At 36.3% G+C, this 24,135-nt stretch overlaps 2 protein-coding genes across 12 annotated transcripts in view; one reads left to right on the top strand and one right to left on the bottom strand.

Annotated features, from left to right (window-relative positions):
* The window catches only part of LOC132152898 (transmembrane protein 163a), a 28,139-nt gene that overhangs the window by 2,510 nt on the left and 1,494 nt on the right, over positions 1-24,135 (top strand). Inside the window, exons 2-7 of the mRNA XM_059561868.1 lie at positions 1,649-1,768; positions 15,804-15,847; positions 17,793-17,884; positions 18,803-18,899; positions 22,973-23,084; positions 23,968-24,109. Of these exons, the coding sequence (XP_059417851.1) occupies positions 1,649-1,768; positions 15,804-15,847; positions 17,793-17,884; positions 18,803-18,899; positions 22,973-23,084; positions 23,968-24,109 (607 nt within the window). The remainder of the gene's footprint in view (positions 1-1,648; positions 1,769-15,803; positions 15,848-17,792; positions 17,885-18,802; positions 18,900-22,972; positions 23,085-23,967; positions 24,110-24,135) is intronic.
* Positions 11,135-24,135, bottom strand: part of LOC132152888 (zona pellucida sperm-binding protein 4-like) — a 240,818-nt gene continuing 227,817 nt past the window's right edge. For all 11 annotated transcript variants that reach the window (XM_059561829.1, XM_059561839.1, XM_059561837.1 and 8 more), the window contains one exon: positions 11,135-11,145. The gene's annotated coding sequence lies outside the window, so the exon portion shown is untranslated. The remainder of the gene's footprint in view (positions 11,146-24,135) is intronic.

Consider the following 24,135-nt stretch of genomic DNA (forward strand, 5'->3'; position numbering starts at 1 on the left):
AGACGGAGTGGGGGCAAGACATTTATGTTGAGTTTCGGCTCATTTTATGTGCCTATAGTCTAGAGTTTGCATGGTAAAAGTACAAACTGAGCAAACTCACTGTGTGTAAAGGTTTTTGTAACAGATCTGGATGAACAAAGTTCAGCTTGACTGGAGTGTGTTTTTGTTCAGAAATGAAATAGTTTGGAACTTATGGGTTACATTTGTGTAAGAGCAAATCATGCTCACGATCCTGACCGATGAAATAAATCATGTGAGTGGCCACATTCCCCAGCTCTGTTTTCAGCTCTTGCAATCACACTGACTGACCACCTATTGACTCTGTGCTCATTATAACCCTCAGCATGTGACTTCCACAGGCCGACAGATCAGTTTGGTGAGCGTGGGGGAAGATATACGTACACAGCCACCCACTGTCACCATGACATAGCTGCCATTCATTTTAAACAGATGACAGAGACATATTTGAATTTCACGTCTTTGGCAAACACAGCACAATTTGAACATTGCTTGGATGCTACACAATAGACACTCAACAGGTTCTGCTGATTCTGTTCATCTAGTCTTGTTCATAATTACACTTGTGGATTTAATTTGTGACCTGTGGTGTAGAATTTATCTCCAATAATGCCTTGATGAAGACTCTGTTGAGGGACACCCATATAGTCTCCTCTGTCAAGGATGTTTCTACCTCAGAGTGAAATATTAAATGGTTTAAAAAAGTTGGGGTCAGTTAGATTTTTTTTTCAATTTATTCAGCAAAGATGCATTAAATTGATCAAAAGTGACAGTAAAAACATTTATAATATTACAAAAGGTTTTCTGTTTTGAATAAAGGCTGTTCTTTTGAACATCCATTTTATAAAAGAATCCTGAAAAAAAAGTGTTATGGTTTCCACAAAAATATTAAGAATCACAACTGTTTTTAACATTGGTGATAATTAGTAATGTCTCTTTAGCAGTAAATCAGCAAATTAGAATGATTTTTGAAGGATCATGTGACACTGAAGACTGGAGGAATGATGCTGAAAATTCAGCTTTGCATTCTAAAATAAATTTTAAAGCATATATAAAAAGTTAACTTAAATTGTAATATATTTTGTGATATTAGACTTTTTGTGTATTTTTGATCAAATGAACACCTTTGTGAGCATAAAATACCTATGTCAAAAACAAAAACAAACTTTTGAATGATACTGTACATTGTGTGGAAAGTCAAACGGCAAGATATAAATTTATTTTGATATATAAAGTCACAAATACATTTTAATATGTTTAATTTACTCTTCGTTTCTTTTTTATTTCACTCTGAGGTGGAGTTTCCAATAGCTTAATATCTCCTAGGGCTGCTAGCTAACAGCTTTTAAAGTCATATCCTTTGTGACTCAACATAATTTATTAGTGGCACCTAAATCTTGTTGAAACCATTTTGATCTGCTAATTAAACACATGTCAATGCCCCTCTGCCAGTGTAGATTCATTTCTGCTCATCTTTGTGTCTGACAAATCTTTAACATTGCTACCCACCTCAGGCTCAATGCCTGTAATGGTCTTGTGAGTAAATAATCAGCTCTTGTTGTCTGTTCTCCTAGTGCACTTGATTTAATTGTATGGCCTTTGACCAGTGTTTTATTTACTCTTTTGACAGGTCTCTTGGAGAGCAGCATGCGCCTGAAGCCTCATGAAGCTCAGAGTTACAGGAAGAAAGCTTTGTGGGTGTCCTGGATCTCCATTGTGGTGACGCTCATCCTGGCTGTGGCAGGCTTCAGTAAGTTCACGGTGATGCTTTTCCTGGCTGTGACAGGCAGGCAGCCTTCCGGATGTTCAGTTGGTTTAGGTTAGAAGTCGTCTTAATCACACATAGACCGCCAACAGTCTGTTCACTAACTGCCTGGTGCATATTACACACAAAACTGGAAAATACTACTTTCTCAGTCTGGCAAGGTTCAGTCTGATTGGCTGACTGAATAATGATTACTCTGATTACACATTTTCTGTACAACCGTTTGCAGTAATTCCTCACAGTTACATTTCATTCTATTACTGTGCTATATAGAAGTTAAGATAAATTAAATGATCCCTAACTGGCACATTACATTTCAGTTAAATCTCTTCCTATCTAACTGGGCCGTTGTTGGCTTAAATAAGCTGCAATGTGGACCAGACCTTATGCTGTTGAGTCAAAGCCCTGGCTAGCTTCAACTGCCATCCATGAGGATGGGCAGCTAGTTTAGACTAGTTAAGACTTTTGGTAAATTCAAGTTTAGGCTAAAACTGGCCAATGTGATCAAGTGTAGGCTGTCAGAATAGTTGGCACTACGGAGTTGTAGTTTTTAAATATTTTGGGTTTTAATAGTGGTTGAGGTGGTTTTGGTACAGGAAACTTTTATTCCATTATATTAATAATGTTAGTTAGAAGACAAAAATTTTCATGATAAAGTTTTCATGGAGCAGAGGTTTATGCTTCCATATATATATATATATATATATATATATATATATATTAGAAAATATATGCAACTGGTAGACCCAACAAAACTGAACAGAAAGGACATGGACTTATACAGGCACAATAATGTGAGAAACACAGGTGTATGGAATGACAAGGGACATGGAACACATGGGGAAGAGACAGACCTGGAATCAAATTAACAAACCACAGGAGACAGAAACTGGGTCACAGGGGCAAAAACTCACAGACACGTCTTTTAGTATGTATCTTTGATTTTAGTAAATATATTCAATAATGGTCTGCATTGATTCTTTTTAAAATTCAAATTTAATTATAATGAAAATTCAGATTAATTATAATTATTTCAATTATGGCAATATATTATTATTATATCATTATTAATGAATTTTTTAATGATAATATCTTGCACACTATTTTTCACATGCCTTATAGATATATAGCTGCCTTTAAAACATAGAAAGGGTGACATTCTCAGTGGGATCCTTGGCATTAAAACATTCTTTACTTTAGCCTCTTAACTCCTCATGAGACTGAGGAAAAATGCAGATAATGAATGTTGCTCATTTTAAAGGGGGTGTACCATTTGTGCAGCAGAAGCTCATTTAAAATATCAAAGCTCACTGTCATCTATACAGTTGATCTGAGAACTTACAAGCAACCTTGTTTTTTTATGCTTTTTCTGTCTTCACACTCTTGATTTAGAGGTAACTCTAACCCTAGGAAAAAAATAAATGTGGTTTCAATATATCATATTGAAACAGTATAGAATATGAAGATAATGCCTTTTTGCACATGCACAAAGATGAAGCAAAGGAGTAAATGAAAAGAGTTTACAGGATGTTTCAGATTTTGCATGCCAGATGATGATGACCCCCAAGTCTTAGTTCCTGCCAAGGTTTCTTGCTGATTCTAATCATCTTAATTTTTGCCTTTGTCTCAATCATTAAAGGTTGCAAGGCATTATTCTATGTAAAGCTGCTTTGGTATAAAACCATATGTATCTTGTGAAAAGAGCAGGTAAGATTGAATTGAGAAGGAACTGTTTGAGATTGTAAGCTGAGAGAAATGAAGATGTATACCATGGCCCTGTAATGAAGGCAAAGAGCAATTTCTCATCCCAGAGGGACTGTAGCTTTAAGTTTTTATATTTATCACCTCTACCTTTCAAACACACACACATGAAACCGTACTTAAACATGCATTGTCATTTTATCATCCCTGTCTATTTTTAATCTTTATGTCATAACATGATGATTAACAGAGAAAAGGAAGTTGGCAGACGAAGCAGACAGTGTGTTTATCACGAGTTGTCTTTAGTAATAAAGTGTATGCTTGTCAGACATTTGACATGAAAATACTCACTGTGTCATCAACGACTGTGAACTTTGCAAAAGATGCTTTGAATTTAACATTGGCTGTAACTTCAGTTTGTACCAGTTGATTTTCTCTGCCTTCATACCCTTAATTTATGTAAAACCCATGGCACAGCTGTCCACGAGCAGTCTGAATGTCTCATGCTGAAACAGAATGTATAGTGTGTCCTCTGTGTTTTGTAATATGTAATGATGCAGCAGTCACTACACTGTCGCTCTTATATTGTTCACTCAGTCACACTTACACTGTAAAGAATCGTTCTTCACCGAACAGACATCATGATTCTCGTGATGCCAGCGGTGCGGGGCTTGTGACCGTCTTTGGATTCTGAGCAGATGAACAACCAGCTTTGTTTCTGTGGTTAGGAATACTTCTCATTTTTTCTTTCTTTTTTTTCAGATATTTCATGCAAGAGTTTGTTGAGAAATCATATGATATGCTGGATCTGAAAACATTCTCACTGAAACTCATAGGAAAATATATGATAAAAAAATATGTTTAGGCAATGCATCTTATTTGAAAAGCTCAGAGATTTGAAAAATGAAAATTCTGTCATCATGTACTCACTCTCATGTCTTATCCAATTTCTATGATTTTCTGACTCCCATGGAACACAAAAGAATTTGACTGATGTGAGCACTGGAGCTTTCAAGCTTCAAAAAATGATGCACAAGCACCATAACAGTATCATAAATGTGGTCTGTCTTATATATTCAGAGTCATCCTAAACTATACGATAGCTTTGTGTGATGAACAGACTGTAGTTTCAAAGTTGTTATTCAGTGATAACCATATTGAGGTATGTTGTTGATCATTGAATCAGTGAAATTACCTTGAGAACTGAATTTTTGTGATTTGGATAGACGATTCATTGACCAGATCTGACGCACAAGAAAGATATTTGTCTTGAATTGGATATTTCTACTTCTTTTAAGTAAACTTCTCTTTACTGAGACATGCTTCTCAGTAAGTTATGGCAAAATCTGAGTGATTTCATCTTTTTTTTAAGGAAAGGATTAAATAAGATATTTTGTTCTCTCAAATAATGTTAAATAACACTAATTGAAACAATTCTACAGCAGCATAAAGCCCCTTGTTCTCCTTAAATGTCTCATTTGTTCTCATATATTTCTAAAGAGAGCTGAAAAACTCTTATCTAGGGCAGTATTTGTGTGAAGATTTGATTCTTGCTTTGTACTTATTTTAGATTTGGTGGAATATATAAGATGTTTCTCATTAGGAAACTGTATTCTCCAATCCAGTCTTGTTCAGTAGTTCAGCTGAATAGACTAGCATGAAAATTCATTGATAACAAGCCTTTAACATGTGATATGTGTGCAAGCCTTTACTTGCCTGTATATTTGACATAAAGGATTATTAATGCTAAGTAATGCATTTTTTGGCAGTTACAGATGAAATGTAATTTTTTGCGCAGTTTCTTCAGTCAGACACTGCATAATCAGATGCTGCGAAAAAGATTTATGTTGTCAAAGATACATTTGTGCTATCGATATGGCCAGGTAACTTTGCATAAGATGGATGTTATATGAGCAAAATTGACTTAATTACATTTTACAATGTAATGCACTGATCAGCAAAAGAGTTTGACGTTTTATTTCTGCTTTCATCAGTCATTGTCATGAGTAGTGGTTAGATATCTCTGTCCGGCAGTGGTTTCACAATAAGGACCTGTAAGATACCAATGCTTCTTGTAGATGTGGTTTTCTTGCACTGGCTATAGATTTTCTTCTCATTGCATTGAGTGTGTTGATTTTATATGATTTTTAGAAGATTAAATATTTGACAACATTTCCAGCAACTTTTTTTTGTAGTTGTTGATGTTAGAGATATTGACGTTTTGGTTAAGAAAATTTGATTTTAGTTGCCTGAACTACTTTGCAAATATCTGATGCATGACTCAGAATATTATTGTAAGCCCAAAAATATATGGTCACAACCCACAGCTAGTAAAAATGTTTTCTTGTTCAGTTTTGAGACTTTGAGTTTTTTTTTTTAAATATATATATATTTTTTTTAACCCTGGCATTTATTTGATCAACAATATAGTAAAACAGTAATATTGTCAAAATATTCTTACAATTTTAAATAACTTTATATTATAAAAAATAATTATTTAAATAATTATATAATATATAATATCTGTTTTATTATCTTAATTTCTTATTAATTTATTTTATAAATTCTTACTGACTCCAATGTTTTGAATGGTAGTGTAAATAACTTCAATGTGCCTTGCAGTACTTTACAATGACTTTTAAGTCAATCCAGTATTTGTACTGAGAAACAGATCTGTATCTGTGAAGCTTTTCAGTCACTTAGGTCAGTGTGGAAAATAAGGATGTTCATTTGCACTGTATTTCTTAGGACTTATCCTATTGTCCTGTTATTAATCTTATTATTCTGTTATACCATTTACTTTCATGATTAGCAGGCATGGTAATTAAATACTTATCCATTTATTCCTGAGTTCAACAATGCAGACAGCAGAATGTGTGTTTGTCGGAAAGCTTGACAGAGCTAGCAGAATAACTTAAGGTGGAAAGAGCTTAATGAAGGGTCAGTACTGTTATAATTCAGCTGGTGATGTGATACATGCTTTGTGTTTTAAACAGCTTGTAGGGTTTAGTAATGGCATAGCAACATTAGTATTTTGCATTTAGTTTCAGGTGAAGTGCAACAGCACTGCACAAATGAAATCTGGATTTTTACACTAGCTAAATGCCAGAAATGTGCTCAGAGAACAATTGCCTTTTATGCAAATGATCTCTTTTGTTCCTTCAGTGTCACCTTCCTCATACCGCAGTGGCTGCATTCACTATATTCACACATCACATTGGCTGTACAAAAAAACAATAACGAGTTATTTATTTCGTATTGTGAAATTTTATTGTGATTTTTAAAGCATTGTTCCTTAAGGTGAAACACTATAAAAGGATTTAAAAAATCATCACAAATAGACGGTAGTGTCATAAAAGTATTTTATACAATTCATATGCTATATTTCAAATCTTCTAAAAATTCTTTAAAAATCAATTTTAGTTTCCCTTGGATAAATTTCAACAAACAGGTTGAGCTATTCTTGTAAATAAATATATATTTTTAATTACATTTTTTTGTTATTTGTATAAATGACTCAGTTAAGAGGCAGGCAGGGAGGAAATTCAGAATTAAAGTACCTGAATTAAAGTACACTCACATCAATTTATCATTCCTGAACATGTGGTATGAATGTGTGTAGTTGGGTGTGCAACTGAGTTTTTAATGATTTTACATAAAGAACTGGATTCATAGTCCAAAATCAGACAACACTGGTGGAATGTGGCACTCATGGGAAATCAGTATTCCAGTTTTCAAATCATGATATGTGGCATAATAACTAGATCCTTGAGACATCTATTTTAATTCAGGGCTTCCAATGTGCATCCATGTTGCTTGCTACCAAAATAATACTGAAAGTGAGAAGTGATAGTGATGAGTCATTAGCCTGCCATTTCAGACTTTTTAGTGAACTGAACTAACATGTGGTGCTTCATCACTGCAGCAGTCGCCGTGCTTTTCAACCTCATCAGCATCTTCAGTTCAGTTTTATTACTTACACAGATAATAGATCCTATTAAATATATCATTACGTTAATGTTACATTTCAAATGGGATTCCAGGCAACATCAGATCCAAATTTAGCATTGTTTAATTGAACTGACATTTAGCAAACTGAGGCCAAGTTCTCCAGATCCACTCACCAATATAGTAAGTGTTAATTAATGGTTATGAAAATTGTGTGTGTGAAATATAATATCGCCCACTTGAGTTCAGTATCTTTACACTGGGACTGTCTTAATCAGCCACATGCTGACATGCACCATAGCTATAACTTTCTCAGTATAATGGTTTATATCCACACACACAAGTGCCAAAAGACAGAAGATTTATTCACTGCGGTTGAACTTTATTCCCAGCTGTCTGTCTTTATTCCTTTCCTATAGACGGGCATCTTATATCAAGTTCAACCAAGCATTTAGAAGAACATTTTCAGTTCAGATACACTGCGATGAGTACTTCAACTAAATTTAATCCCTGTTGGTTTCTTCAGTTCTCTAAAATTATCTGACACTTTTTCACTTGTGAATCATCACTGAGATGTGACATCACCTTTAAAAGACCGTGGTTGGTGACATTTTAAGTGTGGAAACACATTTCACCTAAAGTCGCTCCTCATTTTCTGCACATACTGAATGTTCTTCTCTCACCTTATCAATGTGCTGTGCTGCCTGAGGCTATTTTGACCATGTTGTCATAAGATGATGATCATTTATTGTTTTGTCCTAGTCATTCCCGTGTTGTTAGCTGAGTATATAATGTTTTTTCATTCCTCTCCATGACCTGCTTGAAGCATTAAGGTTTGGCTAAATGGGTTCCATGTATTTTACTGGCACTGTAACCTGAGCAGAGCTTTGCTGACGTCTGCCGTTCTTCTCCATTAGGAACCTGTCTAAACACATTAAGTGTCGGTATTGAGTTCTCCTTCCAGTCCATTTAGGCAGGACCGACATCACAAAATTGTTCTCTAATAATGGAACCAGTGTCCTGCTGGTGTTTATGGGACACATCATCAGTCACTCTGAAACTGCAGTTTTCCTTTCTATCTACCTGTCTGTGTGTCTATCTGTCAGTCTGAAATAATATGATTTTTCTACTGAGTTTCTTTATAAAATTAGCAATACTCACTTCTTTCAGTGTTGTTTATGGAAATATAATTTGTCTTCTGAGTTTCTTTATAAACATTGCAATACTTTGCACTCTTGTCCTTTTTTTCTTTCTTTCTTTCTTTCTGCATTTCATTCTGAAATATATTTAATCTATTGAATTTTCATTCTTTCCAAAGGGAATTTTTTTTTTTTTTTTGTTACAAAAATTGCTATCTCCTTCCCTCCTTCAGGTCTCTATTGATGCGTTAAGGTGTTTGTTGATGGAATGCAGAGTGTGGTGGTCCATTTGTTAAATATGAATAAAATATTAGGTTTTAAATTAATTTCTCTGCCTGCTCTTATGGGGCTTTTACTAAGTTCAGAGTTATTGCGCAACAGCAACAACTGATATTCATAATGCTCCAATGTGAGCCCTCAAAAGATATGCTAATGCTGTGTATATATAAGTTTAGAGAATAGCTGTTTATCCACCAACAATGTTCCTACTATTGTCAAGATTCAGTGGTATCAGTCGGCGCATATACTTCCGCTGTATGTTCTTCTGGTCTGTGTGTTCTCAATGTCTTGCTCAAAGGTGGTAAAATCACCTAGTGTGCTGCTGCTGTCCATGGTCCTGAATTCCCATTTTGGCTATTACAGTTTAGAAAGCCTGGATTGAGGTTGAATGATGCTATTTCTGAGTAATGCTGCATATAAATTGTATACAGCTGGAAAAAGGCCAAGTTCAAGAACAATTTCAGTTTAGAGCATTTTAGTAGACTGTGAAAAAAATAAGTTATTTTGCACTGGAAAAAAATGTTGGTTAAATATAACTGGATATGCCATGTAGGAATGCATGAATGGACACCATATTTAACACTAGGGCAATACAGCCTGTTTCATCTGAACTCCTGTGCTGTTCATGTTAAAATATGGACAGTACAGCTGCTGCTCTGGTTAGCTGTTGCCAAGACATGTGTTCATGTACAGCAAACAGATACACGCTGAGCAGGTGTTTCTAAAGCATGTCAGCTCAACAGGTCAGCTTTCAACCTATGCCTCAGTCTGCAGGCAACTGTAATGCAGAGGAAAAATGATGTTAAAGCTAAAAAATTGTAATGTTTGAGTACTGTTTTTAATATGCAGCCAGGGTTTGTAGGATGATTCAGCTTGAGAAGTGTAAACGCTGTAGCTTCTGTGGCACTTTTAACATTACTCTGCAAATTCTGTCCAGCTTGACCAAAGACTTTAGAAATACCAAGAAGGTGCATTATATTACTATCAATAGGAGAAAGTGCAATATGGCAGAATGACAGAAGGGCAGAAGTGCATCACTCCAACTGCTGTTAGAAGCTCTAGTTGCCATATAAGCAGTAAGTGACCTTAGACGGGTGCTTAGGAATTCACATGCACTTTGGTTGGACCAGCTTGAAATATAATCAGATTTTTTAACACTATTTGAGAATAGGAAACAATGTTTATGGGTGGTTCGTGTCATCTTATTTACATGTGAGTGTGGCAAGCAGTCTTTGAGATTTCAGGATTTCCCCACTGAAATAAATAGGACCTTGTCTTGCATGCTCAAAATTATTCCCCCAAAGCATTGCAAATATGGCCGCAAAGTGAACAGAGTTTCCTTTAAAGGGACTTTGGCTCGACACAGCAACATTGGCTCAACCTAAGACATGAGTTTGGAGGTGGGGCTACTTGTTTGTTTGTCCAGTGGCAGACGGGGAGTGTTCAGAACATCCGTTTGATAACATTCGTTATTTTTGTATTATTGTATTTGGTGACGTTATTTGGTTCAGATTTTACACACTTTAACTTTAAGCATAACTGATTGTTAGATTCCTAAAAACTCCTACAATTCACCATGAAGATTTTCAAGTCAAAATATGTTATCGTTTTTAATAAAAAATCATTTATTTTGAAATATAGTTATAAGGTTATTAAATATTTATCTAGTGAAGTAATTATAGTTTCCACTGTGCCACAGTCTAATAGACTCTTCTAAAATACACCAGAGAGACCTTTGAGTAATACAAAGTCATTATACCGACAAATCTGGTCTTTTCTGGTTAAACATTTTCTGTCTTTTTTATTTTATTTCAGCCACATGCAATAAAAATCATAAGCTTCTGTTGTGAAGTATTAAATAACTAAAATGTAAATATTTTCCTGCTTTTTCCCCCCAGAAATATTTACATTTATTGCATGTACTGAGCGACATTAATTTTTATTTTCTGTCCTGCAGAATTGATTCAGCTATTCAGTCAGCCGAACGCCATAGGATGTTTATGTAAACGTGAGCACTGACTGGGAATCAGATGTGTCTTTGGGCATGTCAATGCCCAATGTTTAAATGCCTTGAAACATGCATACAAACCATGAAACTTCCTTAGAAGCATTGTCAGTCTGGCATGTCCTGAAGCCTGTATCAGTATATATTTGATAGCGTTCTGCAGCAGAATGCAGGTGCAGCCCTCTCTCTGTTAACAGCGAAACAGCAGCCAAGCAAATCTGCTCGACCAGCCATATTGGCTTGGAGTCTCTGGTCTCAAGGGGCTCCTGGAAGCCGAGCTCAGACGTGAGCTGCATGTGCTGTGAGTGTGACCTCAATAAATCAACCTAGATTAGGTCTCTGGAACCTGGATGCGGTACCACAGAGATTCTGAGGGTGAGTCCCACAGGAGGGAATACCTGGAACCTGTGAATAACTCTGGGAATAAATGGAATTCCTTCTTGGTATTAGGCATAAAAGAGATTTATATCCAACTTGTTAAAATAATGGAATGGACGCATTTTCTTTGGAATGTACTATTGCATGAAATTTATTTTTTCCTTTAAATGCATCCAATAAAAATGTTGGGAGGATTCTATTTTGTTTGTTGTCACAGGTCTATATAACATCTCCACATTATAAGAGCATCATTTATAATCTAATCTAATAGTCATAATCTAATACTCCTTTAAACCCTTGTTTTGTACAGGCCATCAAAGTCCTTTGAAATGTATCCATCTATTCACATTATTTAATTACTTAAAGTAAATCAAAAGTGCCATATAAAATTCAAATTTGGTATTATAAGTAAAGTAAAGTGTTTTGTTTGTTTTATACTCTTGTAAATGGAAAACACAAACAAATATGCTTGCACTTTTTGCACATTTTTTATGCTAAAAATCTTTAGAGATGTATGGAAGTATTTTGTGTGCAGCTGTGTGCAAGGCATCGTGTAAATTCTTGTGTGGATAAACACATCAATTTTAAAGTCACACTTTTCCACCAGCACACAGCTGAAAAACTAATTTGAGAAAACAGTCAAGTCACTGGGTCAATGAGTCACTGATATACTGCTTCACTATTCCATATGTTTTTTGTTCTTTGACTAAGTTCTTAGCAGTACAATTATTCTACTGAAGTCCAATAATGGCGTGAAAAACAGCTTACTTTATGAAGTGCCTTATTTCTTCTGGAATTATAATAATGCAAATGTGTTTTTTCATTTAATATTTTTTTCTTTCTTTCTAAGACTGTGGAAGTCTGTGATTGGTCGATTTATTTGTTTTTTTTGTGGTGAGAACGAGTTTCTGGAAATCAGGTTGTGTGGAAAAAATAATATTTTTAAAAACGTTGTTAGACCCTTAAGGTGCACATTTAAACTTTTTTTTATCCAATGTTAGTCTTACCCACAGAGCATATGGCTTCAGCTCCCTTGTAAGTCTTGCACTGTATGATGATCATATTTCACATAAAGCCTAATCTCCACCATTTTTCTGAATTAAATTCCCCAAATTTAATGGCAGTGCTGGTGAGCGGCACTGAGTGTTGGGAGTGCAGTAAACTCCACTATGCATGTGGCAAATAGCCCAGCCCTGGAGGTTGTGAATTATTAAAGACAACATTTTGCAGCAGAGCTGAGGAAGAGCATTGTTGTAATAGCTAATGTTCCCTAATGTGGCCGCTAAATAAGGTTGAGGAGTTTGCATTAATGTGCATTGGAATTGGCGATTAAGTCCATTTCATAAACACACAGACTCTCTTATGAGGTAAATGTTGATTATTCACATACGCGGGATGACTTAGTCATTATCCTGGCACTAAGATATTAAGAGCATGTTATTGATATTCACTTAAGCCTATTGACTCTTTTAAAGTGACGTTTTCTGTGGCGCTCCTAAAATTGATTTCAAATAGATTACAGTAGAATTAACAAGACACTGACTATTGATTTACCCAGTAAATATACTGGATTTGCACTCCAGAAAATGGATGGAAGATACTTTTCATTTCATAACCACAGATTAGCTGCACTACACCACAAATAAAGCACTAAAAAGGGAATCCAGGGACTACCGGTGACATCTCAAGTCACAGAATTAAATAAACACTGAAGTTCTAGTGTATATTTGTGACAGTTCAAAGCTTTTAAAGAGTTTTTTTTTTTTTTTTTTTTTTTTGAAATCTGATTAACAGGAAGCAGCAAATTCTTCTTTCTATTTCACTGACGTCTCTGTCCTTCTTTAAAATTCATAGCACACACAGTCTTACAAGAGGATGACATTCTCAGTCAGCTCTGCTCCTGTGAGACGGATATTAGTGTGATGAAAAGCAGGAGCGGTGGCCATTATCGGCCCGAAGCTCTCAGAGAGGGGTTCTCCCACTATTCCTCATTTATTACAAAGAGGAATTTAAAACGTAATTGTCATTCTGTTCAGATCAAATCAGTATATATTTGTTTTGGAGCAATTAAAATTATATTTTAATAGTTTATTAACCAGTGTAGGATTAATGTTTTTGAATTATATAAAATTGTCAATCTAATTAAATGAATAGTCCTCATCATTAGTATCATTATGGACTCACTCTCATGTCAGTTGAAACCAATGTGGCTTTCTTCTGTGGAACACAAAGTTTGACGAATTGCCTTTTTTATTTAATGAATGGGTACATTTATGGGGACTTTGAAGCTTCAAAGAGTGTAACAAGTATAAGATGATCATACAAGTGTTGTCCATACAATTCTGGAGCTATTAAAGTCATTTTAGGTTTGTGTGATAAACAGACTGTAATTCAGTAAGATTCAGTGAGTTCAACTAAACATATTCAGACAAGTTTTATTAATTGGATTAGTTGATTCATTGAAAATAAAAAAAATAAAAAGACTAATTTAAAAGAATGATGTGAGAAACTGCAATGGACAAAGTGGTGGCTTTAGAAACAACCAAGTTAGAGACAATTTCAGCAATATTTCACATGCATGAAGAGATGTAAAAAGTGCCAAACACACAGAAGTTACATTCAAAACAAGCAATGTTCTATTGGTCAAAACAGCTAATCTGTGTAACCATTTTGAGCTTGTTGCGAAAGCTGTGTGGGGAAATCATTTGCCCTCAGGTTAAGTTCCCTTTTTCCACAGTGTTTTCGTTTTGTGTTCTGATTTGGAAACTTGAAGTATGCATACATTTCCCAATTTAAAACTTGCTGTTTGTCAAAAGATCTGGACCAACCTTTACTTCCCACCTCCAGTTTCCACCTGAGCCTTTAAAACATATGCAAAACAAATGAGAGTATACTGTGTATACCTGAACACCACATCCATATGTTCTTATGGAACATGTAATTTCAAAACCATGTATTTACTGTACATCAGCAGAAAAAAATGATTTTTCTTGATAATACTAATACGGATGTAATGCAGGACTGGAGATGTTCACACTCATTTTGACCTACTTCCTCAGGCCTGTTTCCTCTGCTGTAACTACACCCACTGGGCTCTTTGATCCTCACATTCATTCCTATGTGCATGGTTTTTTTCTGGAATATTTCATATGCATAGGAAGAATGTGGATTTTATCTTTCTCAGATAGACTTGTATTTATTTTATTTTTTTTAATTTGCTCATTTTGGCAAGTTCAGAAAAGCCATCAGCCAACAACTGCACATATAATTATTAAACATGTCCGTATATTCATTCTAGTATTATGACCCCCTCAGCCATAGTTTTGGGCCACTGTTGATCTGCTAAATGCAGAAATTAAATTTTAGATGTACTTGTTTCGTTGTGCAAGTAGCTTTTTTGCCACATTTTTATTGCCCGAGAGATAAACTGAAGAGATAGAATGTGATGGAAACACAATCTTGGCCAAACTTGGACCTGGTCCGGTCTCACCACTGATTAACACTTGTACTGACCACAATGCCATCACTATGAACATCCTCAGTAGTTTTTATCATTTGATTTAATAAACAAAACATCTTTTGTTTTCCATGCATAACAATAGGTGTTCTTCTGTTTCAAGGGCAGTGCATTGTGCAGTGCACAAGCCCTCTGTTGCTATGACACGTGGTGGTCGAGTCTGTCTTTAAAGTTGGAGATCAATAGAACAGTGAGAGTTCTCCATTCAAGAAGCAGGCAGCAAATAGAGCCTCTCAAATGCAAGCTCATGCTTTATAAAATGGACAGTCTCACATCTCTACAAAGCTTTGTCAAAAAAAGTCAAAAAACAGTGGGCAGCCTTTTTCAATTCACATTTTAATAGATGCAAATAGAGGGGTGAGTTGACCGTGGATTCTGTTACTGATAAATGTAATATGGGATTTGACAATTGCACTTTCATCTGATAACAATAGCTGGCATTGTACAACAGACCTGAGCTTTGAATGACCCATTAGTTTGGACTCAGAGCTGAACGTGTACAGGAGGCACTTCCTGTCTGTGTGAAACTCACTGATGTTTCACAAAAGGAACAATCCCCTCACCAGACTTTCCAAGAGCAGTTTGTCTGTTGCCCTCTGTTGACTGTCTATGATTTTGTCTGTTCAAAAGACATTATGTTTTATTCCATTTATAATGTTTTTATACCTTTCCTGTCCCAGCTACATTATATTATAGTATATTGCTATTTTATTTATTACCATTGTTTGTTTTTTGTGTGACTCCTTTTCCCTTAACCATACTGTGGTGTAGAATAGAATAATACATATTATATAATACAGATGATATTTATGTGTTCAATACCTATAATGTATCAAAAAACAATGGTGATATGGTGTTATTTTTTAATTTAATGTTCAGAATGATAGACGTAGTAGTGACTGTAGTTCAGAAATATCCATCAGAAGCTGCTTTACATTGGTCAGCGCTGTAAATTCTGTACTGTGTATTATTTGTAATGCAATATATAAATACAGCTAATATATAAATACATCTTTCTCTCTTCTTCTCTGTTGTTTTGTTCTCCCCCTTTAGCTGTATCCTTCATGAGACACAGTGCATCAGCTTTTGGATTTGCCGTAAGTATAATCTTCAGTGTTAATGAATTACATGTTATTTTTAGGCAAAGATGTCTGGAAAAGTGTGTATTTGTTTCTGCTTAATGTTCACTCGTCAAGCTATGTGTAAATATTATAGAAATGGTGTCCGTTTTATATTATCCATAAACCTAATGTAAGATATGAAAGATGGTTGCTAATGACCAGAGGTGGGTAGTAACGAGTTACATTTACTTCGTTAAATTTACTTGAGTAATTTTTTGGGGTAACTAATACTTTTCGGAGTATATTTAAAGATGGGTACTTTATACTCTTACTTGAGTAAATTTTTGGGGGAAAATCTGTACTTTTACTTCGTTACTGTGGGCGACGCTCCTCTCGTTACTTTATCTTAATGCAATAAATGTTATAAATGCTTCAGTTTATTCCAAACGCGCCGTCTACTTTTCTCTGGGCAATGAGCGATGCCCAGTCGCGAATGATTCATTATTTTGAGTCAACTCTGTTCAAAGGCTTGATCAAACCAATTGGCAAACGAGTGAATTGGTTCATGAATCAGTTGAATGAGTCGTTCAGTTCCCTGCCGCACGCGCTGAGCGTCTGAAGTGGTTCACTCTGAGTTTTAACGTTTAAGAACAGAAAGAGCGTTGAAAACGTGGCTGGAACTGCACTGAATTGAAAGCAAATCTGCAAAGGCTATTATTTGCTAGCGATGGAGATCCTTATTAGATGAACACTGCGTGTGCTGTCTACTGTTTAACAGGTAATAACTTGGGCTACATTCGATTACAGTACACGATACCACTGTGACATTAGTTTGTTGTACGTGTGTGGCTTATAACAGAGGGGAGTCAAGTTGAATGCAGCTTCCAAAAGACAAAAAATAGCCAATTAAGATTTTATTAATTTTAATACAATCACACCGGTGCGAGTACGTTCAGCAAGTCGTATCATCACAGCTAAATTCAGATCTGTGATTGCTTGCTGGCGCTGAGCCAGAGATAGACGCGTTTTTACAGCGCTGCGCATTATAACCAATCACACATGATTCTTTTGAGCTTATTAAAGCATTGGCCAATCAGAGGTGTTCCGATGAGTCATCGCTAAAATGCCGGTGCTTCCTTCACTCGCTCGCTGACTGAATACCTCTTTCTGGCGAATTCTCTCGTCAGAAACAACAAAGTGCAGATGTTTAATTAAGATATTGATTTCACAGTGTTAACAGTTTCAGTGATTTTAATGGGAGTTTCTGAGAGTGATAGAACTCTAGACTGTGAGTGAAAATGATCTTTAATAATGTAAATGTTATTTGCTCTCTTTCTGAACAATGAAAGATTAGTAGCAATATTTATATCACATTAACTTTCAATGTTAAATTCACATTTAATATAAAGTCAGTCGTATTAAAAATATGTTATGGCATGACACCTATATCTGTTACTTAAGTAAACAGACAGGGTTTTATGATAAATTACATAAATTGGAGTAAAGGCTGATGAAATATATATATTTATACACGCACACATACATTACATACATTTTATCTATATATCTAAATAAAAATAGGCTCAGTATATATGACCCAAAGTAACTAGTAACTAACTACTTGAGTAGATTTTTTATCCGATACTCTTTTACTCTTACTCAAGTAACTATTCAGACTAGTACTTTTACTTGAGTAAATATTTCTAGAAGTACTTTTACTTTTATTTGAGTACAGTTTTTGGGTACTCTACCCACCTCTGCTAATGACACTGGGAACAAAAAGATGATGAGCTGCTTAAAAGGATATTTTTATGACGCAGGTTTTGTTTTTGATTTATTACATTTACCTTCATTACATTCATGTGCTCAAGGCAGCACTGGGAGTGTTTTATTAGTATTAATGTATCACTGGACCTCAGTTTGTGACTTAGTGAGATAATCACCATTTCTATAGCACTGATGATTCACTGTTGTTTTTCAGTTTGACGCGACGTTAGATGTTCTTTCCTCCATTATAGTGCTGTGGCGCTATAGCAACGCGGCAGCGGTGCACTCTGCCCATAGAGAATACATGTAAGTAAACAAAAGATGAGCTGTCTGTGGTATGTAGGGCACTGCTTGGTACAAAAAAACCTTCAGCAAATCACCAACAAGGATGAATAATGCTTCCTTTGTGACCAACATAAAAAAATATATATTCCACACATTTTGAAATATAAGTCAACATTTCACTGTCAGTCCTATTCTCAGTAAAGCTAGTACATTTGGGATTGTGGTGGAGCATGGTAGAACACAAAATCTTTTCTCTTTCGACTGTTTCCTACCAACATTTAGTGCGACATGTTTTTAAGTCTGAACATGTTCGATTTATCAGGTTTGTTGAGTGATCTGCCATGTTTCTGGCTTTCACCTTGACTGTCTCAATTCGAGACGTATTATGTTGATAAAGGCCTTGGCTGCTGGTTTCATCCTCAGTCTGTGGGGGCTTGCGAATCTCATTTCTCTGGTCGATGTGTCAGAAAGGGAGATTTATAGTGCAATACTAGAGAGGAATTGCAGGTCTCTGTAGGTGTACTGGTGGCCGCTTGTCATACAGGGAATCTGAACATGTATTGTGGGCAAATTTCATAATTTTCAGAGTGGATAAGGTTTCTGCAGGTTTCATATGAAAAACAAATAATTTCTTAATCTAACGAGGCCAGTGTTCCCCAGGTGCAATTAAACCGTAACATTGTAAAATATTATTACAATTTAAAATGACTTTTATCTATTTGAATATATTTTGAAATGGGATTTATTTTTGTGATGGATTTTCAGTTACTCTAGTCTTCAGTGTCTTCATTGTCAGCTTTTTTTTTATCTTACTGACCCCAATCATTAGAATGATAAAGTAACTTAAATCATATGAAGTCAAAAACATATAAAACCACCTGAGATTTGATTAAATGGGTTATTTTATCAGCATATGTTTTCTGCATTCTCCATCAACAGAGCATGTGTGATCCTGGGAGTGATTTTCATCTTGTCGTCTATGTGTATTTTGGGGAAGGCCATCCATGATCTGGCCACCAAACTTCTTCCTGAAGTGGTAAGTTCAATGGCAGTGTATCATATTCATAATTTTAAGGTAAAATTTCCTTGTAGTGAATATAATAAATGGTGAATTAGACAAATAGACATGGCGTTCACAGTCATCTTCACACCTTAAAAATCATATGCAAAATAAAGGACCTATTTCTACCTTATTTGACTCGTAAAAATGGCTTTAGGTTACCTGACAACCTTAATAATTAATTAATTAATCAAAGACCACTCTAAAGAGCTGCATGATAATTGTTTCAGAGGTGGTGATTAATGGTATTGCGACTTTACTCTCATCTATTTTACGCCTCTGATAATTCTCTGAGTGCTGATACATCCCTGCTGTGATATTACTGAACATTATTTTTTATGATCCTTTATCAACAAAATGTTAACTGATATACTGATCTGGAGAGTGAAACATGTAAGGATAGCAGAAACAATGAAAGAGAGAAAAAAATGGCTATACTAATGGCACACCTTCTCATTCAAAGAGTTTTTTTTTTATTTTCATGACTATGAAAATTGTAGATTCACACTGAAGGCATCAAAACTGAATTAACACATGTGGAATTATATATGGAATTATATACTGTGACGAGTCAGCTGCCTCCTCCCTGATTGTCACTGGCACCCCGTCCTAAATCGCTGCCCTTCACCAGGCTCCCGACTGGAGTGGGTGTGTGAGAGGAGGGGCGCTGGACGAGTCAGGGCTGGCGGCGTGTGATGGGGCACACCTGAAGGAAATGGAGCCTCATCACCGCCGCTGTTTAAAAGCCCAACGCGCCTCTCCTCGGGAGACTGGTCTCTTTCCCGTGCATGCACACTGGTGTCCTCGTGGGTCCAGGAAGGGTGCGTTGAGGGACTCCAGTGCCACCAGAGACGTGAGCTGCCGGACCCGCGATCCGGATGGGAACCGCACCCGTTTACACGGCCGTCGGGCCAGGATGCCGGGCCATCCATCCCCTGCCAGCACCGCGGCCAACGAGAGTGATGCGGCCGCTAGAGGAAGCCGCCGCCCGTCGGGCCCCGGACTGAAGAGGGGAGCGGTGCAGCCGCCGGACTCCGCCCCTTACCTGGACCCTTCCTCCATGAACACTGCCCGACCCACACGAACCCCGCAGCACGACGAGGACACCAGATTCCCTGTTTATTTTGGACACTCTTCCCCTTTGGCCACTTTTATCCCCTGTTTTATTTAATTTTCTGTTAATAAAAGCCTCTCCGAGGCCTGACGCCACGCCCACTGTGTCTGTCTTGTGCTCCTCCCGCCACAATACATAACAAAAAAAGTGTGAAACAACTGAAAATATGTCATATTCTAGGTTCTTCAAAGTAGCCACCTTTTGCTTTGATTACTGCTTTGCACACTCTTGGCATTCTCTTGATGAGCTTCAAGAGGTAGTCACCTGAAATGGTCTTCCAACAGTCTTGAAGGAGTTCCCAAAGATGCTTAGCACTTGTTGGCCCTTTTGCCTTCTGTCTGCGGTCCAGCTCACCCCTAAACCATCTCGATTGGGTTCAAGTCCGGTGACTGTGGAGGCCAGGTCATCTGGCGCAGCACCCCATCACTCTCCTTCTTGGTCAAATAGCCCTTGATGCCTTCAGTGTGACTCTACAATTTTCATAGTCATGAAAATAAAGAAAACTCTTTGAATGAGAAGGTGTGTCCAAACTTTTGGTCTGTACTGTATATATATATATATATATATATATATATATATATATATATTAGGGATGCAACAATGCAGTTAGTCCACGGTTCAATAAATACTGTTTTTTTCCCAGTTCGGTTCAGTTCTGATGACTTGGCATCGGAGTGTTTTTTCTTTCTTTTTTTTTCAATTTAAAATGCGATTTTTTTAATAAAGTAACAATAAAAAAAACTTAATTTTACACTTCTGTACACTGGAGAATCGGAAATAGGATGGATTAGCCATTATGGAGAGTTATAAAAACATGCAATGTATGTTTTATTTATACTGGAAGCTGGAGGTGCCCTCGCACAAAAACTCCAGATCTGCATCACCACAGAGTATGAGCATCACAGAAGTAATAGAACCAGTGATGTTTCAGGAAAACCCTAATATTGACAAAGAAATTCAGCTATCCTTGTAACTGAACAAAAAGAAGGTAGAAATGTTTTGAATGATGACACATAAAGACAATAAACACTCGACTTCGTCAATATGGTTTATCTGTGTTCTTCAAGCCATCTTAGGTATTTTCATAATAATTAAGTATATTTGTAATCCATTGCTAATCGGCATAGCCTTTTTTACAGTATAGAATATATTTTCTGTCTCATTCTGTCATAAGAAGCCACATCAGATCACAAAAGGTGTTTGTTATAAAAGTTATTTCAGACATTCGACTGATGTAGTGGAGTATGTTTTGTATGTTCTCTTTTGTTGGACGACAGGTGTAAAAACGCTTCTCATTGCAAGTCATAACAGCAGAAGATGTTTCTGCATGTGTTGTTTTTTCAAATGCACGTTATAAGCAGGGAGACATTTCTTCATCTCAGCGCGTGAACTCACGGACACACACACACACAGGTTTGTTTTTGTGAAAAGTGGGGAAATCCCATAGGCGTAATGGTTTTTATACTGTAGAAACTGTATATTCTATCGCCATTCACCAACCCTACCCCTAAACCTAACCCTCACAGGAAACTTTCTGTGCATTTTTACTTTCTCAAAAAAACTAATTCTCTATGATTTACAAGCGTTTTGAAAAATGGGGTCATGGGTTATGTCATTATACAGAGTTGTGTCCTGATATGTCACAAAAACAAGAGCACACACACACACACACACACACACACACACACACACACACACACACAGACACACACACACACACACACACACACACACACACACACACACACACACACACACACACACACACACACAGAGAGAGCCAATTCAGAGAGAGAGAAATAAAAAAACAAGTTCATTCAAGCCTTGTTTTACCCCATAAGTGCTAATGAAACATCACTGCAGCAGCTTTTAATGATGGATTTCTGCTGGCCGTAAGACATCTGTTCTGTCGGCAATCTACTGTTGCATTAGAATGGATGATTCAGAAGTGAGCTTCCACCTTCTTTAATGTGCATTTTTTCCATTATGTCGGCCTGCAGTTCCACATTCATTAGACCTGGACTCTTCATGTCAGCACCCATCACTCTGAATCTCTAAGGTGGCCTTACTGAAAACTGTGTGGTCCAATTAATCCAAATTGTCAGTCTTAACTAGCCAGTCTACAGCTTAAAAGATGAAAGTCTGAATTGAAACACATTCTTAGACTCTCAGCTGTTCCTCAGAGATGAAGATCTCTGGACAAACTGTCTCATTAGAAATGTAGTAGAAGTGCTTCTGGATGTTGTGTGGGTGGAAAGCAGACATTCTTAGTTTGGAGAGAAAAGAGAAAAGCAAGAGAAACAGAACCAGCGGTAGTTCATCAATGATGCACCAGAAAATGTCCACAGGACTGATACTAGTCGTTTATGCATTTTTATTATTTGTAAAAGCTATTTATGTACCTCTTGTTTTCCCTTTTCTTGGTGCTTCGTTTGGAGATCTGCTTTCATTTGTCTTCGTCTTGTCATGTCTTTTTATCGTGAATCTTTGTGATAAAGCTTTTGTGATCAGTTTCATTGACCATGCATGTTTACATATTTTCAGATAAATGTCCATATTCTGATACACACGTGTTCATTTTCCACAGCTATTAGAATAGTTCTGTTAACTTGTTATTTTTGTTTGTTTACTTGCGAGAAGCCATCATGTTTGTGTGAGTCTTCATATCTAGTCTTTGTATATAATCTAGTCTAATCTTCTTATCATGCTTATTCGATTACTTTTTAAATATTAAGTTGGCTACTTTTCACTTGTGCTTAAAATGAACTGCACTTCATTTGTATTGCCTCAAGAGCCGACTAGACATAACTGAAAGACCCACTGATATTGCTATACATTTATCCATCTGTTACTTTCACAGGCCTTTAAGGGTTCTGCATCATTTCTACTGTGAACAGTTCTTCTTTCTGTCTGTAACTGTCTGTCTCTCTGCCAGGACGACTTCCTGTTCAGCGTTTCTATCGTCAGTGGCATCATGTGTGCCATTCTTGCTGTTGCCAAGTTCATGCTGGGAAGGATTTTGACCAGCAGGGCCCTAATCACTGATGGTATGACACACACACACACACACACACACACACACACACATTTGCACATACCATGTTACTGTTTTCGATTAAGTTTATATTATTAGCTCACAACATCATGGTGCCACATGCCTCTGTGATTTTGAATATATTCATTGAATATAATATTTTTACAGTCGCAAAAAAAAAAAAAAAAAATTAAATCCTGTTTTTTTGAGTGATAATTGAGTGAATGAAGAGTGCTCTCTTCCACACTCAATACCCATGGCTGAAGTGCCCTTGAGCAACCCCCAAATGCTCCCTGGGCGCTGGGAGAAATAGCTGCCCACTGCTCCGGGTGTGTGTTCATGTTGTTTGTGTGTGTTCCCTACTCACTGCTGTGTGTGTGCACTTGGATGGGTTAAATGCAGAGCACCAGTTCCGAGTATGGGTTAACATGCTTGGCAAATGTCACGACTTTCACTTTCACTATTTTCACTGCGTGATGAGTCTTAAAAAAGAAAGAAAGAAACGTTTCCTAGCGATTAAAAAAAAAAAATCACATTGTAATATTTTGAATGACCTTTTATTTTTATATTTTCAGTTTTCATTTAAATTTTGATTATTGCAATTTTCTTATGCTATTTTGTTTCTATTTAGTTTTCATTCTTTTTTTATTTCATTTGATTTTAGTTATAGTAATTTTATATATAAGTTATTTGCCAAGGCAACATTTCTCATTTTTATTCAAGTTAATTTAAATAATTACTTTTTCACCAATTTTTCAGCTTTATTTCAATTAATGAAATAATTAGTTAACAGTAACGACACTGCTGTTTAGAAACCTTAAATGAAGGTGTCATGAAGATAACATTTATAATAACACATAAAATGTAACTGCTTTGTTTATTTATTTTTTCTGAAGGCTTTAATTCTATGGTTGGAGGCATCATGGGTTTTTCCATCCTCATCAGTGCTGAGGTGTTTAGAAATCATCCCACCATCTGGTACCTGGACGGAACCACTGGGGTCCTGATTGGACTCATCATTCTAGCTTATGGGGTCAAGTAAGTGCATTCACTGAGAAAATACT

The sequence above is a fragment of the Carassius carassius genome, chromosome 11 (assembly GCF_963082965.1).
Source record: "Carassius carassius chromosome 11, fCarCar2.1, whole genome shotgun sequence".
NCBI lineage: Eukaryota > Metazoa > Chordata > Actinopteri > Cypriniformes > Cyprinidae > Carassius > Carassius carassius.